At 40.6% G+C, this 18,639-nt stretch overlaps 1 protein-coding gene across 2 annotated transcripts in view; it reads right to left on the reverse strand.

The window, feature by feature from the left end:
• SMIM30 (small integral membrane protein 30) overlaps positions 1-16,107 on the reverse strand; it is a 373,817-nt gene extending 357,710 nt beyond the window's left edge. Inside the window, exons 1-2 of one of the 2 annotated variants that reach the window (XR_010622581.1) lie at positions 15,987-16,107; positions 14,382-15,500 (exon numbers count right to left, since the gene is read on the reverse strand). Coding sequence is in view for 1 of the 2 variants with exons in the window: in XM_065743463.1 (XP_065599535.1) it covers positions 15,252-15,437 (186 nt within the window). In the remaining variant the exon portion in view is untranslated. Of the gene's footprint in view, positions 1-14,001; positions 15,501-15,986 lie in introns of those variants that run through there. The other variant, XM_065743463.1, reaches the window with a different exon arrangement.
• Between the last annotated feature and the right edge of the window lie 2,532 nt (positions 16,108-18,639).

Genomic DNA, 18,639 nt, shown 5'->3' on the forward strand with positions numbered 1-18,639 from the left:
CACGTACATCTTTCGCACCTAGCTTTCATAGATACACTAATAAGTAAGTGCTATAGTGTTCAATTGTTTTTCATGCAATTGAGGTAGTGTGGACTTGTCTTCACTTGCTATCACATAGTCAGAAATGCAAATGAACTCAACTGTGTCCATAAATAATTACCAAAATTAAATTGCACTGCTGATTTATTTGTGTGAGCAAGTAAAGTAAGTAAAACTTGGCCTTTGTATATATGATGTATATAGAGAGAGAGGTTCATGCTGCCTTTGTGGTTTGCGGACCGTATGTGTGCTGTCCTGTACCAAGGAATTACCAAATTATTTTCTTAGCTGGGGTGAAATGGTAATAAAAACTGATCAAGGATACAGCTATTCACATCCACTGTTATACAAATCAGTGATTTACAAGGGCTTCTCTGAAAATAATACCTCCTGTTTTATGACGCTGGCCTATGACATCATAGGCAGATGTTAGTGGTATGACAGTAGAGGTTGAACCTTCCCCCAGTATTGTGCTACATGTCTTTGCCATGTGACAGATGGCAGCAGAGGGTCAGTCTGACAAAATGGTGTCTGATATGGAAGTGCTGTGAAGCAAAGTTGTGTCACTGGATTTCTCCATGAGGGAAAAATTGCACTCATTGACTTTATTGACGTTTGCTGAACATTTCTGGAGACCAGGCAGTGGATGTGAGCACAGTGAGGTGGTGGGTGGTGCCTTTCAGCAGTGGCAACAGTGACAGTGGGTCACTTCCACTGATGCAGGGAGTTTCAAGTGTGGCATGCAGGCTCTTGTTCATTGCTGGTGGAAGTGCACAACTAATGGTGGCAGTGTTGAAAGGCAGTGTTTTGTAGCTGAGGATTTTCTCTATCAAATAGAGTTACTGTGGTCTTTGTATCCATTGTAGAAGGGTAAACACTATCTTGTGGACCCATGTATCATTTTTTTTTAAGGTGAATAATAATACTGAACTTGCAGTTTTGCTAGGGGGAAGTATTAAAATTATCATTCCATCAACTCATTTTAGTTAATATGAGCAGCAGTGTAGTCCTCTGTGAGGTCCTGATCTGCTGACCTTGGGAGAATACTTGCTGTTATTCCCTGTGTTCCTGAGGAGTAGAACAAACCTATCATTCGTACTTTAAGAGAATGTGGATCAAGCTTACCAAAGATTGTACTATATATTGTCTGTCTGCTCTCCTCACATGCCAGAAATTGTATTGTTGTTTTGTTAACGGAATGTGGAATGGAAGGAAAAAACTTTCTTCTTTCTCCTTGCCAGAAATAAAATACCCTTTCTAACAAATGCAATAGATGGGATTTGTTGAAGCAGATGCATAAGCACTGGGAATAGTCTCACAGAAGTGACGATCACTTATTTAAAGTATTTCCATTTGAAGTGTAATCAATCCAATTAACTGTACATATTTTATTGTAAGCTTTATTGCAGTGTGTATTGCAACTACTGTAAATGCATTCCTTGCACTCATATATTTTTCTGTATGTGACATATGGTTATATGAAGTTGTCATAGCGGTACAGTTCAGCAGCTGAAGTAGTTGAAAGGACCAGACAAAGCACAGCTGAGAGTTCATGACTAAGTCACTATAGGTGAATGGTAGGACTTTTGCTTGTGCCTTCTCTAACGAGGAGTACAAAAGCAGTGTGGTGAGAAACCAGCAGAGAGACTTCCAGATTCAGAATTCAGGAAGAGAAGTGGGAGCACTGAGTCAGGGCCGTGCTATGGCTTTCTGAGCAGCCCTGGCCTCTCCTCTGCCTGCTGTTACGTGTGTTACTTTCTGCCACCCTTCTGACTGTGTGTGGGTAAGAGGGAGGTGCTCACAGTCCAGGTAAGATTTCTTGCCAATGCAAGTCAGCACCCCGTGAGCATTCACATAGAAAGCTGTGTATATATACTTCAGCGGGAAAATGGGTTACAGTGATTGTAGAAGTGCAGTCTACTACCTCTAGAAACCAATGTTAGACAAAAGAAGGTGGATTTTCTTTTTTAAACAAAAGAATTGTTTAGTTTTTGTTGTTTGCCCACCTCACCCCTTCTCAGCTATTGTTTGATGGTCCTATGGTCTATGCTGTTTTAACACTTGAGTTTCAATAAAATGCTTACTCAGAGGCTCTGTAATGCTCTTGGTTTACTTTGCTAAATGGGATGTCAGGACTTGAAATAAGCCAGCCACTGCTGAAACGCACAGCAGCTCTGCAGTGTCATGGTCATTAGCAGTGCCAATCAGCATTCAAGAGCCCTTTTTTTATCACCATTACAGATGCCACTGGAACACCGTGGAGCAAAATGAATAGGGTTGGTGACATTACAGAGAGATTGCTAGCCTTGAGAGAGAAACCTAAAAATGCTTGAGAGACGAGGGAAGGATGACTTCTTCCAGCTGAGCTCTGTCCGACATTTTTATGCAGCCAGTATAAAGTGCAGAAGGTCTCATGTTTGCAATGCATGTAAGCTATACCAGTTATGCAAAGCTATTCTATCCCATCTCTTTTTGTGCATTTGGCTCACTGGAGATAATTAGGAGGTGGTTGGGGCCTAATGAGAAGAGTGATTATGGTTCATTATTTTTCATATACTTTCTGTCATGAAGCTATGTAATGACTAAGTAAATTTATGCACATTTCCTCCTTTTCACTGAGCCTGCAGTGAAGTTTTAGTGAAGTTAGGTACACGATCTCAGAGACACGTGAGGTCCCTGTAAGTTTTGTGAATGTAGGTGTTGGCAGCTTGCCAATGGAGTTTACCTTCTTCCCACTTGTGTCTTCAGAACAACCTGGGGACATCCCTTCCTAATTCAGACTTGTTGTGACCAGGCTTGGGTATGCACAGATGGGCAGCCTCTACAGAATGGCAAGTAGCAGGCACCATGCTGATAGAACCAAAGACCTTACTGGTTCTGTGATAGACTGAAGACACACTGCTCGTTTGTTTGGTATCAAACTGATTAACAGTCACACTGCTGAGCTCCCCCTTGCTTCTGTTGCACAGTTACTGCTCCATTTCTTCTAGTGCTCAAAGAACTACTTGCAGGATTGTTGTTTGTGTACAGTGATATATCTCAATCCCTTTTTGCAGAATTGAGATGTATCAGTTCTCTAATCTTCTGCCATCTTTAAAGTTAGGTTAGAGGTGAACCATGTATGGACAGCATGTCCTCGGATTACAGACACTATTTGGCAATGGCACTTTCTATTTCTAGCAATATACTGAGAGAGGGATTTAAAAATAATAGGATAAAATAGAATAACTGTCACTGACAGCTTTCAAGAGAAATGTTAGGCCATGCTCAGGGACAAAAATTAACAATGTTGGTGTTAGAAATACTTACTTTTGCTGATACAATCAGTCCACAGCTAGGCATTAGACTTCCTACTAATTTATTGTTTCAATTTTTTATATGAATAGAGACATATACACTCTACAGACTCTGGATTAATTCAAAGCTCTGAAAAATCAAACAAACAACAAGAACAAAAAAAAAAAGGTTAAAAAATAATTGGCTTGAATGATAATTGCTTTGAATGCTTAAGATTTGAACAATGGAAAGTTAGTCTGTAACATCTGGGATGAGAAATGAGTGCTGGCTTTGCGAGCATTTAGCATGAATATCTCTCCTACAACTGATCTTCAAGTCTTATGATCTAGAAAGTGGAAATACTCATGGGTACTTGCATGTCACCTCAGCTGTTTAATGCAACTGATTTGACAGCTAAAACCTAGTGGCATGGTTTCCTTTTGCAGTTTTTTGTTGTTGTTGTTGTTATTAAGTATGAAATGTTCTCACTTATATGTGGAATATGAAGAAACAGTTTTAAGTTCCAGAATCATAGAAGGGTTTGGGTTGGAATAGACCTTAAACACTATCTCAATCCAACTCCACTGCTATGGGCAGGGCCACTGTTTACTAGATCAGGCTACACAAATCTCCATGCGCCCTGGCTTTGAAAACCTCCAAGAATGGGGCACTCACATCACCTCTGGGCAACACGTTCCTGTGCCTCACCACCTCTGAGTAAATAATTTCTTCCTAATATCTAATCAAAATATTCCCTTTTTCATTTTAAACCATTACAAACCATTACCCCTTTTCCTGTCACTACACTCTTTCCTCATCTTTCCTGTCCCCTTTACATACCGGAAGAGGGGAAGACTGGAAGTCTTAAGATACTTATGGTGCAGATGCAGGATACAGCCTATCTCATTAAAGGTAGGTCATCTGCAAGAAACATGAGTTGATTTCTACAGATACTATCAGAGCAGCACTGTGATGGCACAGTCGGAAGAACTGCATGATTGCAGTTCTGTAATGGAATTTTAAATACAAAGTTATTAGTGAATTGCCTATTTCATGGCAGTATGAAAGAATGAATGTTTTATTGAAATGTCACCTACAGAACTAATTAGCCTAATGTTAGCAAATGGCAAGATCTGGTCCTTAATTGGACTAGTATTTGCATATAATTAGTCAATGTTTGAATGTCTAACAGTATTTAAAGAAAAGAGTGAAAAACAGAACGGCAACAGGATATTGTGCTTTGCTAAATAAGACACTCAGCTGGCAGGAGAAACACATGGGATCTGATCCCTGCCACCTCAATTGTTTAGTGCTGTTTTTGTTCTGTTTTCTGGTTGACTACATCAGGTCAGGCCACGGAGCAGCAGCCAAGACCTAAATCTTACTGTAAGAGGCAAGTGTCCTAGACAGTGGGCACAATAATCAATGTCTCTTTTCACTTTTTTTTTTTTGTCTGTTTTGTTTTCTGGTGTTGTTGCCCTTCTGTTTTTACATTCAGAGGATCCAGAACTGATAGGAAATAATGTGTTCCAGGATTGGAGCTCCTGGTGCTTGAGGAAACTTCTTTTAAGAGGTGAGAATCTGGGCTTGAATTACAAAAACTTCAGTGCAATTGCTAAGTGGTGATGCAGAAGGTGATCTTCCTGCAGTATTTGTACGTGCTCTGGGCTCAGTGCTGCTGTTGCTGTCCCTTACTGAACACATCAGGCAGCTGGGACTCTTCTAAGGACTTTTTCTGGGAGGAAGACATGTAGATCATCTTCCATCTCACAACTGGATCACTGAGATTCTGCTGCATATTCATATTTTTTTTTAAACTTCAGTGAACTTATTCACTCTCTATTATTAAAATAGAATGTGGAAATAAGATATCTAAATACTGCTTTTCCTAATTTGGGATGTGTGCCTGGACGTAAAAGCACTCGTTTCCTTTGATGAGTAAATATACCAGTGCCTTGCATACAGGACAGGCAGCCAAGGAAGACACCTGTTGGGTAATTCTCTGCTGCCTTGCAACTTTGGAATTAATGTTATGCTTCAAAAACTAACAGAACATTAGTTGATATACTGTATATCTCTATTATGTATAATATCTCCTCATAAATATGCATGTGTTACAAAACTGTGGCAATTTGAGGAATTTATGTAAAACTTATGAATTCTCTTTGAAATCGTGGTCTTTCAGATATATGTTTCAACCTGTGTGCTCTGTACTGAGAAGAGAACAGGTTTTTTTTCCTAAGCTTTTTGGTGTATTGAATTTCCAAAGGGCCAACCATGGAACATCATGAACTGCTGACAACCCGAAACCAAATGGAAGATCCTCAGACAAAAAGAGTTAACAACTGCTCAGAATGATTTATTTGCCAATGTGGATTAGTTACTAAAACACAGACCGCGTCCTGAAGAAACCTGGTAGTGCTGAAAGAGAAGGAAAAGTTAAAAACAGAGGAGAGCAGCCTAATGGCCAGTCTGGAATGAGACAGAAATCAGAAGAAAAAGTGTGTTGCAGAAATGTAGAAAGTGTTTTTCTGCTGTCACAAGCAGCCAGAGGCAATTGAGTATGTAGAATTTGTGGAAACTCAAGGCTAGGTTTAAATGCACTTTTGACCAATCTAGGTGAGTTATATAATGGAGCAGGGATAGATTTAGGTAGCTATAGTTACAGCCTTAGTTTGAAACTTTCAGACATCTGCTTCACTTTGCAGTCTTGAAGTACAATTCTGCACCTGTTTATATAAAAACCATTTTAAGTTGAGATGGGATTTTGACCCTTAAGCCCATTAACCTTTACTTAAAAATCTGCTCAACTGGGGATACACACATTCAAATATAACTCCTAATAAGTAGATAGAGTAAGGCACATTTCTAAACAATGCTAAATGTTTCTTTTTAATGTAAAAATAAATCACACCTTGAGTTTTCTGAGATTGAGCTATATAAGAAAGAGGATGAATAATGACTAGTACTAATAATTTGTTGAGATTTAAACACTGGGCTTCCAAGTGCTAAAAGGAAGAAAGAGATGCAGGTCTAGTAGACTTTGAATCAGCATCATGGCTTAAAGCTTAGATATACTGTAATGTGAGTAAAACTGCATGATATAGTCGTTTTGAGAAAGAATTTCTGAAGTGACTGCCCCAGGGGATGGTGAAAGATTTGTTCTGGTCTGTTCAGTGAGAAGATTCTTGAAGCTGGTGCAGGTTAGTTTATATGCTTTTCTTATTTCTGTGGTAAGTTTGGAGAAACATAAGTATTTAAGAAACACACTGCAAATGCCCCAGTTCTATATCACCTGCACATTTCTCTGTCTTGGTAGTGGGGCTAGAAATAGTTACTGTTAGATGGTGGTATGGATCAAATCATACAACAAGGAAAAAAGCAGTCCTTCATTCATGAAGTCTACTTCCTTAGCTTTAATTTCTTCATGAGAAATGAGTGTAGCTGGCGCAAACGTAGGATAAGAAAAAAGTGTTTTTTTCCACAGCAGGTAAGGAAAAGATGAAAGCTCAGTCCTGTAAGAGGATATGGAAATCCTTCTGAATCAATATCTCAGCTGCTACTACATGGACAAGGGTGTATTTAAGGTCTGTCAGTGCCTTTCACCTTGCTTTTATGACATTTGCTTTGCAAACCTATTTTGCAGTGAATTGGTCAATTTTTGTTGTTCTGCATTAAGACAGATGTCATTGTGATATATTAAGGCAGTAAACTGACATCTAATATGTATGGCCAGTTTCAGATAATTGGGAATTCACTTTGAATACACTCTGTTTATTTTGGTGGTGTGCATAATGCGATCACATGCTGTTCATTCGGCAGTGGAAGGTCAGTAAGTACTCCTTTGGAAGCAGAAGGGATTTTCATGGTTATTTCCCATTAAGTCTATAGGGAGTTAAGCAAAGAAACTTCTGGCAAAACTCATGAAAGTTCAGATTTTGAGTGCTTTACATCTCTGGCTTACAGCCATAATAATTTGCTTGTTGGTCCTTCTGAAATTGAATGTATAATCTTTTTTTTTCCTGGGATTTGCTTGCTGCTTCTGGATAGAAAAAGATTTACAAAGCGCTTCTCATTCAGTACAGAGAACCTTATGCAGACTGGGTGGAGGGAGCTCTTGGAGAAATGTTTGACATAGAGACAAAACTGATTTGTTTTACAACTGCAAATGATAGAGGAAAACCAAGACAGAAACATAAGTTGATGTACATCAGGCACGTGAAGCACACATGCATTAAAACTGAGTGAACAAGTACTTCATGGTAGCCTGGCATCCTTGAGAGCGGGCTGTCCTGTGGGTTTCCCTGTTCCTTGAGTGATAAATCTTGGGGGGTTGAAACCAACGGAGTATAAATTGAATATATGAGTTCTGAAACATATTTGTAGAATAGGAGTGGGAAGAACATTTTTTTTCCAATATTTATTAAGATGTAGGTCAAATAATTTACTGGTAGCGGACTGAGAGAAAAAAAAAAAAAGACAGCATCTATTTTAAGAACCAATTTAGATTTTCACATAAATGGAAATCAAGAATAATTCTACTGCATTACACAGAAGTGTAAGGGCTGGTGCAAGGTCAGAATGAAACCTCTTGTGATTGCTGTTCAAAATGAATTTAAATCAGGATGACTGTACTGATTTCAGCGACTTCAGGCTTTTTCTTAACCAGATGAAAATCTGGCATTCAGTTATATAAATAAATAATTTAGCTAATGTTTCCGTAATGAACGAGATGGGACTGGAGCCTAATGTGGCTGCAGTTCCCTCCGAGAACCATCTGGTGCAAGGTGTTCTGTGGGTCAAAAGATAGGAAGCCCTCCATCCTATTGACTGAGCTGCTGCATCCAAACATCCAAACCTGCATTTTGTCTTTGACCTTGTGCAAACTTCCCCCTGATGCAGTGTGAACACCATGTGCAACAGTCTCTTTTTTCAGGCTGTCAAATCTTAGTATTTTTGAAATGCTGAATTTGCCAGGAGTTGAGGTAATTCACATTTGAGGCTTTGAACTGAAGCACTGAATTCCATTTGGAGTACAGCACTAGCCCCATAAGCCCATCTCTAAAATTCTGCTCCGAAAAGAGGATTATTGTACATATGCTGTATTTGCTCCCTTTTTTCCATAACCTTTTAATGCCTCGGGGATTGAGTTTCACTAGACGCAGTGGGAGAATCCTGGTACATCTGGTTTCCCTGTGGTCTTACATGATGACTGAACAGCCTCACAGCTTTTGTGGTCAGGTTCCCTATGGGCTCACACTGTGATTAGATTTATTCACCACAAATATATCCTTGTTTGCCATACAGATACGCGTGAATTGAGTTGCTGCTTATGCATTCCATTTACAACTAAGATTTCATAGAATCACACAGTAAATTAGGTTGGAAGGGGACTCTGCAGGTCACCTAGCCCATTTCCTGGCTTGAACTCTTCCCAAATGGGATTTTTTTTTTCCCCTTTTGAGGATGGGCAAATTAGAGATATGAGATGTGCTTTCAGTTACCCTTGAGTTCTAGTAGTGATTTCTGCTTCCTACTTCTCTTAATTCCAAGCACAGACTCCACATACAGTCTGTATTCAAAAAGATAATATACAAGCTCTTTAAAAATAAAGAGTAATATCCAACACTGAAACTGGAAATCTGGGATGGAAGAAGGTTAACGGCTCGTAAGCCACACAGTTGTAACTGAGAGCATCTAAACAAAGGGACGATCAATTATCCGGCTTTTGTCATAGCAGGAGATGACTCCTCAGAGAGAGAAGGTAGTAATGGCCTGGGTGTGCAGCTGTAACCCAGGGACACCCAGCTGTGTTACACCCCAGGCAGGATTTAAGGTTATCCAGCATCTGTGAGGTTATCCAGCATCCCTTACGTCAGCACAGCCTGCTGCCAAAACCCTGGCATGAGAGATAGCCATGACAAAGTTGTATGGGGCTCAAAAGACACAGTTTGATGGCCCCTTTAAGAGAGCTTGATTTAATTTTAAGACAATAAAATTTTTTGAGCTGACTTCACTGAGTTTTTCACCAGAGCCATAATTATTACTAGATAACACTGACTTGTTCTTGAGAAAGCACTTTCTGCCTATTCTTAATGTACAATGGTTTCTGGGATTTATGTTTTCTTTCTGCAAATACAACAGAATGAAAAACATGACTGTGACATTTACTGCCAAATACTGGTTTCCTATTGGCAACTGCTTTGGATATATGATCGACATCTTTAATTTTTATGAAGAGATGAAAAGTGATTTGTATAAGGCCCATTGAGATACTACTTTTTACTGAAAAAGGACATTTATTTTTTGACAGGTGTAGATTATATAAACACTGTCGGCTATTAACTCTCTCCAAATCTCAGGTAGACTTTTGGAAGTTGACCACAAATGGCTTTTCTTAAAAGCTAAAACTTTAACAAGGCCTAATTGTTCCTTTCTATTTGTGAAGACACTGAAATAAATACACATTTGAGGAAAAATGAGTCAGGATGACTTCTGCTAATACTCTAGATCATTTAAGTAGATTCAAAAACCTTTTAAAACTGCTACATGTGACTTATGAACAATCACAGCTAGATCATATTAGGTTAAAGTCTGAGACATAAGTGTGGGTATTTACTGCATAATTTCCATAGCCTGCTAAGTTCTGAAAAAGGTTGGCAGAAAATGTCCTTGAACAGTTCTGGAATTAATTAAAGACATCCTGGTTTCATAGGTAACTCACGAAATAGAAAGGGAATATACGTTGATAAAAATGACAATTTTCTTTGCTTTAATTGTGCCAGGATTTAAATTGGTTGTTTGAGGACTGCTGCTTTTCTGTGAGGGGGTTTGGAAGGGACATGCTGTTGTGTCATTTAATCTTTGTATTATAGCAATGTGTGCAAAGAACTGCATTAACAGAAGAACAAAAGACAAAGACAGATCCTTCTTTAATGAATTTTGGAGAATCGAGTTGCTCTGCAGTATTCTGAACCCATTTGGAGAGAAAAGATAATTTTCAAGCTCCTTTATTTGCAAGGTAACAGTATGAAGATGTGCATGAGCATTGCAGTGCCTTGAATGAAGGCAGCTGGGAGAGCTGCTGGAAATATGGATTCCAGATGATATTTTCAACATGAAGACTAGTGAGAAGGAACACAGCTAACATGGTGAAGCTCAGGTAGAAGACAAACTTCAACTCAACCCAGCAGAAAGCTTAGGATATGGGGACAAGATGCTTTCTTTTGATTATAATGGTTGCTGCTTGGAGGTCTCCTAGGAGCCATCCTACTTTCAGGTCTTTGCTTATATCAAGAGCTTGCTCTCTCTGCTTAGCACTCCAATGGGCTGCTTCATTTTGATTTTCTTATATATCAATTCTTGTAAGATCTAGAAACAAAATGTTGTGCTAGCCGCCTGTTTTTCCTGCTCCTAAATTTGATAGAACCTCCCACATATTTGCAAATATGGGGCAGCTGAGGGGACTAGTCAATATCTGGAAATATTCTGAATATTTATTTAATTTCATTGTTCTTTTTATATATATATATATATACTTGTGGTTCAAAAAAGGTGTGGTTTTACAGTAGCTTCCATACCTAGCCTTAGTATGTACATTCCAACTTTCTTGCTGAAAAGTTTTCTTTCTGAATATTGAAAATGTAGTATCCGTGCACTGTTGCCTATTCACATGATCTGAAAATTTTTGTAATTTTAAAGCTGGTAACACTCTCTTTTAATTTAACCCTTAGTGGTTATGGTTTATTTTTCAGTCTAAAACCTTGTTCTGCAGAAGTTAGAAGATCAGTTTCACAGGGAATAAAGCTGTTTTGGGTTCTGTGCATCTTCAATATCATCAAAGCTCACCCTAGAGTTTTTGCTGCTTTTCATTCTGGATACTGGTCTTATTTTCAAATCCAGTGAACAAGCCCCCCCAGCTGACTTCAGATCATTTCCTATGAATTTGTTCAGTGTAAAATGGGAGGACAACCAGATCCAAGCCCTCCTCTCCACCACTCCTAAGAATCTCCTGTCATTACATCAGCTTAGATCTGCCAGACCTTTCATCAGATGTAAAAATGAATGGAAAGGTTACTTTTGTAGTACAATAATTAAAGCATTTACCATGGCAACAGACCTATTAGAGTTCTTCCATTTAGACATGCTTTATCTTATTAAAAATGGTGAATTCAGCTCCCCTACTCCATTTTTCACAAAGCTCCCGTAAACAGCTTTTTGCAAAGAAGAACCAAGGGTTCAGACTGTGCCTAGTCAGCCCATAATGTCCCTGGGTAGTCCAGGGGCAGCATCAATCACAGGGGCATATTGATTGCAAACTGTATAGGCAATATGCTCCCAAAATTCCAGTGACCATCCTGGAGATGCCACATGCTTCCTGTGATGTCACAGTGGAGTGACTGACTAATTCCATTTTTCTTACTCAAAGAAGGATACGAGTATGAAAACATTAATATCTGTAAACATACAACACATACGGGTGGAAGATGGCATAAACTTGCTGAGTGTCAGTATAGTAGTAAAGCAGTGTAACCACCAGCAGCAGGATTTATCTGCGTGGGAGAAAGGGTTCACAGCAGTGTTTTGTCAGTTTTAGTACACCCAGAGAGGCAAAGGCATTAGGAACCAGATGGACTGTTTGAGTTCCTTTCTCAGATACAGCTGTACACAGCAGAGCAGCAGTGCCTAGCTGTTGTACAGCATTTGGAGGTGTGTGACGAGCAACGGACATCTGTCCATTCACAAAGGGGATGTAGGTTGGCTGTTAAATGCTTGTGGGATGGCTTGTTTTGAGCCACGCTGTTGTAAAGGCAGATGGAAACGACAGCAGTCAAAAGCTACTTGTTCCCGATTTACAACTTCCTTGCACTAATGAGAGGGTAGGTTGCTTGGTAAGAGGTAGGCGTTGTCAGGCTGTTTTTGCTTTCTTCTCTGAACACAGCCACTAAGGGTATTAGCTTAGTGCACAAAACTGCTTTGTGCACTACTGAAGTCCCCAAATAACTAGAACCCTGTTTTCATAAAACGCTGGGATAAAACAACCTCTTTTGAAGTCTAAAAAAAAGTTTCATTCAAATACAGCATTAGAACATCTTTTCTTCAGAAGAAAATGGCCTTTTATATACTTGGGTCTCTAGCTAGAAAACTGCCATAAATGGCTTTTCTGGTACCAAGGCAACTGCGTAATAATGATGCTGAAAATTCATAGTCCAAAAGGAAAATAAATGTTTCAAGTTTCCCTTGTACCAGAGAAACAAGTGCCTGCACAATTGCAAGCTTTCACATTCAAAGTAAGAGGACGAGCCTCTCTGAAGTGCTCTCAAACAACTAACACAGACATTAGGTAATTTTATGTATACCAATAACAGGACAAAGAGAAGTACACACATTTTACAAAACAGAAAAGATATTTTACCTAAGTTTGGAAAGTCATCTACCATAAGCAAAAGTACCTAAGAAAATATTTAATATAAAGCATTACAGCAGTTTCAGACATTTCTGTCATCTCTATTTTCCCCTTCATACAAATTACTTCATCAGACTGATAACAAATCATATGTGAAAGTTTATTAAAGCAGAAGAAAAATGGGGCTATCAAATTCTACACTCAAGTGATTGACAAATGCAAGTCTTCAACAATAAAGCTTCTGTCAGAGCCCAGGAAACAAGGCCATTAAACACCTTTAGGGAAGTACATACAGCTCAGGCAAAGAACACAGGACCTCATTTCTCTATACCCTGATGCTAATTATTCCACGAAGATGTTGCACTCCTACAGTGAAAGCGCTGCATAACCCTGTGAAACTATTGCCAAATGGATGATAAAGGAGTCTGAGAGAAGCTGCCTGTGATAAAATTTCTACTACCAAAAGCTTTATTTAATATTCTACTGAAAAACTGGCAGACTTCTCAAATTTGCAGAAATACACAGTGCATTGAGTTGTCGGGTGTTTTGTTGTTTTTGGAGGGTAACAATGGCTTAGCCAAGAACAAGGAAGATCACACATGATGTGTGATCATGTTGCATCCACTCAGTTAAAAAATCACGTACTGGACACTGAAGGTGATGTTATCATTCAAAGCTCATTTTAGGGCTGTCCTACTGTGGCCTTTGGAAGCCACAAATTGTGGTACCAGAAGAACGACTTGGCAAGGCTTGCATTTCATCAGAACAACTTTGTGACCATTATCATTCCAGTAGCTTGAGAGCAGAAACCAAGAATGCAGCTTGCCGGGTCCCGTAGTTTAACCCCACAATATTTTGGACACTTTCATTATACTTTCCTCCATTAACTGTGAGAAAAAGATAGTCACAATTGTGAGACTGAAATAAACTGGGCTTCTATCTGCTCAGAAGCTGGAGAGAGAAGTCAAAACAGCCACATACGGTATATGGAATATAGAAATCTTAGCATTTGTAGAACATGATCTGCCCATTCGATTACCTGGGTAAAACCTATTTCACAACTCCAGCCATTGCTCTGTGCTCTACTGAACAGAGGCACTAACAGAGAAAGGGGAGGAATGGTATCAACATACATAACTTTGCATCACACTTCACCTTTTCTCTCCACTTTCAAAAGATAAAAGACAAGATTTCTAGCAAGAGTGACTACCCACAGCACAAGATCAGAACGAAATTCTGTGAACTGCAGAGTTCACCTTCCTGCACTGCTTATTCTGCTACTTTTTTTTTCTTTTTTTTCTGCTGTTTTATTTGCTTTCATGTGCCCGTTCTACTAAGATGACAGTGAGAACAACCTCATAAGCCTGAGGGCTTCGCGGTTGACATTCTTGGCTGTGCCACTTCCACACTGCTACTAAAAGAAAAGAAATGGGTTCTAGATCTCCTACTGAGTACATTCTTTCAACCATATAACACACTGACTGGACATGAATAGAATTTTGCATCAAGATTTTTTACTCTGTTTCCAGATCTATTCTTCTGTGGAACTCTTCGGTATCAATTAGATGAGCAGCCTAAATGTTTAACTAACAACACTGAGTTTGTCATGAGGAAGACACTCAAGAACAACAGATTTGTCTACTAAACCCAGAATTTTAACAAAACTTGCTTGTACATTGCAAAAGAAATGTGCACAACTGACCTGATAAAATTTAATAACTTCCTTATTCAGAAAAACTACATATAATTCCTCACTAAAACAGCTAAATCTTCATTTTCGGAAAAAAGAAAACCAACCAACCAAACTCAGCATGCTTAAAAGAAACCTGAGTGCTGAAAATAAAGACATGACCACAAAACATGTCCCTATTTCCATTCACATTTATGTGCACAGTTCATGTTGAAGTAAAGTAACAGTCCCATTCCGGTAACAAGAACACAGGCTACAGAAGAGGCACATTCTAAAATAAAAATAAATAGGTTTGCTGTGTTTTCTTAGTTCTCCGAAATCTCATCCCTGTGACAGTGAGCTGTTAGGTGCTGTCATTACAAACCACGTGAGCACATACACTCACGTCAAAGCAGTCTGCTCCCTAGTTATCTCATCAGAGGTATTTCCAAAGCTCTGTCATCTTGACTGGAAGACTAATAGCTGCTTCCTCCTCATTAACCCCTGAAACCAAAATTGCAGAGCTTTTTGAACATCTCCCTCATACATTCCACTTATAATTGTTTACTGTGACCAACTCTGTAGTTTTCTTCCCCCGTTCAAACAGTTCTTACCCTTAATGCCTTAAGGCATTATTTAATCACAAGCAACGTAAAATCATCTTACTGTCATGATGACAGATCCTACAAATCTCTTCTACTGAGTACAGTCTCGATCTGTTGTATTGCACAGTATGAGGGTTTGCAGGATTATATACTACAAGTTTTCAAAAGTTACCCAGAACCGAAGTACAGTTTTAAATCCCAGAGACCTCAACCCCAAGCAGTGTTAGGAAATACATTTCATTTGAGCATCTTGAAATCATTGCTGTCCATTCCTTCTCCTGGCATACAAGCCAAGGCAGGCACAGAATCCAACGACGCTGACAGCGAGGCCCAGCAGGAAGGCAATTGTATCTCCTGCGTCCATGGCTTCAACCACTGGCAGCACCAGCAGCAGTGAAGTGAGGACCAGGAGAAGTTTCGAGGTACACCCGGTGGAAGGCATGCTGCCGACCTCACGAGGAAGTAAAGTGATGAAAGCAGCAGAAAGCAGGTCCTTCAGCAATACCTACATGGAAAACAAAAGGAACATGACAGGACCTTCCTTCCTTCTCCCTTGGGTTCTATTTCTAAAAGGCACCAAAGAGATTGTTGCATTACAAAAATCTGCGTCGGTCTTGGGACAACCAATTACAAAAATATGCAACTTATCATCATGAGACCGCCACGGCGGCTTTGCAGCTTTTCACTTCCTTTTCCACTTGGCTGAAACAATCTCCCCAGTCTTACCACGAGGACGGGGGAGAGCACGCTCTCCTGTCCCTGCCGCCCCGTGCCACGCAGCTACCTTCGGTAAAGAGCGATGGCACAAGCAGAAAGGACGTCAACCCCCGGACAGTCCCGGACGGCGCTGCCCACCCCGCGCAGCTTCCCCGCTCCGGGGCTCCGTCAGGACCGCAGCACCCGGTGCGCCGCGCGGCGCCTTCCCCCGCTCCCTCTGCTGCGGCCCGGCCCGCAGGCCGTGCCCTCACGGCGGCCGCCGCAAACCACGGACCTCCGTCACCTCCTGGCGCGGCGCGGCGCGGGCGCCGCCGACTCCGTGCTGGGCGACGTCCCTACTCGGCGCCGGGAGCTCAGCTCCTGTGGGGGGCGGCTCTCCACCCGACCGCCATGACAGGAAGGGGCGGTGGAGGGCCGGAGACAGGGGCGGGCTGACCCGGCCGGGCCGCCTCCCGCCGGGCACGCGGTGCCGCGCCGCGGCCTTCTCTCCTCCGTGCAGCCCGCCTCGGCTTCTCCGAGCAGCGCGGGTCGGCACCGCCGCGTTTCCCGCCTGTGGGAGCGCCGCGCTGCTCCTGGGCGCTTCAGCCCAACTGCTTGTAGGAGCAGCGTTGTACCCGTCTGTTTTGTTTTTCACCTGAAAGTGTGCGTGCGTTCGTCTGTACAAAAGACCTCTGAGCAGTTATTAAAGTGCGTATCGCACAGAAATAACCAGAAGCAATCTGTGCTAATACAGAGGTAAAATCGACTTTGCAATACCTTACGTTAAGCATTTATTTGTGATAGACCGTGTTGCCACGGTGTTTCCCTACGCTTTTGCAACAGAAGTTTCTCTAATCATCCCTCTTTTAAGAAACAGTTTCTGATGAGCTTTCTGAACATCAGTTAGAAATCCAGATAGATTGTACCACATACATCTAGCTTTATCTCCGCTTTATATAATTTGACCTTGAGCAACCACTCCTCGTGCTTATAAAAACTTTGTAAGTCTGAGCTGGAATGTCACTGCGATGCTGGCTGTAATTATTTTCTTACTGCTGTTCCTTTCCCCGTCTGCCTCCATACATCAGCTCCCTTGGTCTGTAAACTTTCAGGACTAGGAACAAAGTCTTTTTGCACTCTCTTTGTGTAAGCTGCTGTTTCTTAATAAGCTGGTGTGCCTAAACTCTGTGATAACATTAATAAAAAAGAGGTCAGCATAAATGATAACCATTCCTTTTTATTCATTTCAGTTTATCTGATCTGAAATACCTGATGTCTCTCTTTCTGTTCTGAAGGCATTTTCACAAGAAGCTAGCATGGATAAACTTGTTACTCACCTGAGGAAAAACCCTGAAACTTCTGATAAAAAGGAATTGTGGCATGAAGGAGAGTAATGTCACAATGCCTGACCCATTCCTTAGCAGATCACAGACAAACATAACCCCTACTGAATCCAGAGAGCAGCAGTGTAAGTGCAGGAGGTTGGTGTCACCTTAATCATGGTTGTCTGAGAGTGACCTTGAAGACCTGGCCCTCCAAGTGCCCTACTTGGCCTATTTGCAGCAGCCTGCATTTTTGGTAGGTAAATTTAACAGCATTCCACACACGAAGAAATGTTCCTGTAAATCTCAGTGTTGTACTTGCTATTGCCAGCCCTTACCATCTAAAATTTTCAATAACTGTCATTTTAGTCCCACAAAACAGATGTGAGAGAGTTGAACAATGACTTTTCAACTCTATGTTTTAGGGCTAAAAATGTCGGTACTCTAGAGTTACAGCATCTTTGGACTTGCATATTTTGAAGGTGAGGAATGTAAAATCCAAGGAGAAGACTGAGCATAAGTTATCTTACTCTCTTACCCCTCTTCTCAACAGTTGACATGATGTAAAGAAGTACAGTAGAAAGGTGGAAAATTTGGATCGTAAAGTACGTCCTGTGTTAACAATAGCACGGAAGTGCCATTGAGAATTAGAAGAGTGTCATTTGGGGATCTATCTCTGCCTTATTAGCTCTTCCAGTGCCATTGCATTTCTTAGCTTTGGCTTCAGATACAGACAGCTTTGAAAAAATGCCAACAAAATCTAAACAGTGAAGGAGACTCTTGTGGTTTTTGTGCTGTCTGAATAGCAGAGATGTGTATTCAGCTTCAAGCTTTGCCATCAACTTCCTCCATCACCTCAGGCAAATCTTCCTTTTGACCTATCACTGCTTTGATTGTTGAGCTCAAGCTATTATGTAACTAATATTCAGAGGAAAGGCAGAGAACTCCCAGAGCTGACAAGCTGAAGCTTTGTAAATGCTGAGGCACAAGGCTAAGGAGGTATGCGTGAGACTGGAAATTGAAAATAAAGTGCACTTTCTGGGCAGGGAAAAGTTACAATATAATCAGCATAGCTGGGCTGTGCCCTGAAGGGGGAATTCATTTTTTTTTGTTGTTCCTACTCTGTTTGTCTTTTCATGAGAGCCATTTGTTTCTTGCATGACCACACTGATCTAAGAAGCTTTCCGATCAATTTTTGGATTTCAGCTGTAATGAGAAATGCTAACTCTGATTACTGATAAGACATTGACTATGGGGCAATGATTATCACTTTTACACCAGCACGTTCACCCTTGAGCTACTTTTCCTTGGTGATACTGAATCTGACATTTTAGCTGGCTGTCGCTGTATCCTCACTGCATTGCTTCTCTCAGATCCATCCACTTTTCCTCTTACAAAAGCTATGAGTTGCTTTGTTTTGTCTTCACTTTTTCTTTGTATTCCCCATCAGAATAAAGACTCTACTTCAGACATCTCATTTGCCTCTGCACTTAAACTACAGCATGATTTACTTCTATCATTAACTTTTTCCACATTGCTTCTCAGTGTGCTGTCACAGAAATGCTGACTTCATCCTTACTCTTCCTTCCTCTCTATCCACTCTCTTCCTGTCATGTATCTGTTTTA

The sequence above is a fragment of the Cyrtonyx montezumae genome, unplaced genomic scaffold, assembly GCF_038088225.1.
Source record: "Cyrtonyx montezumae isolate F1298 unplaced genomic scaffold, pur_monq_1.0 scaffold_3, whole genome shotgun sequence".
In the NCBI taxonomy this organism is placed as follows: domain Eukaryota; kingdom Metazoa; phylum Chordata; class Aves; order Galliformes; family Odontophoridae; genus Cyrtonyx; species Cyrtonyx montezumae.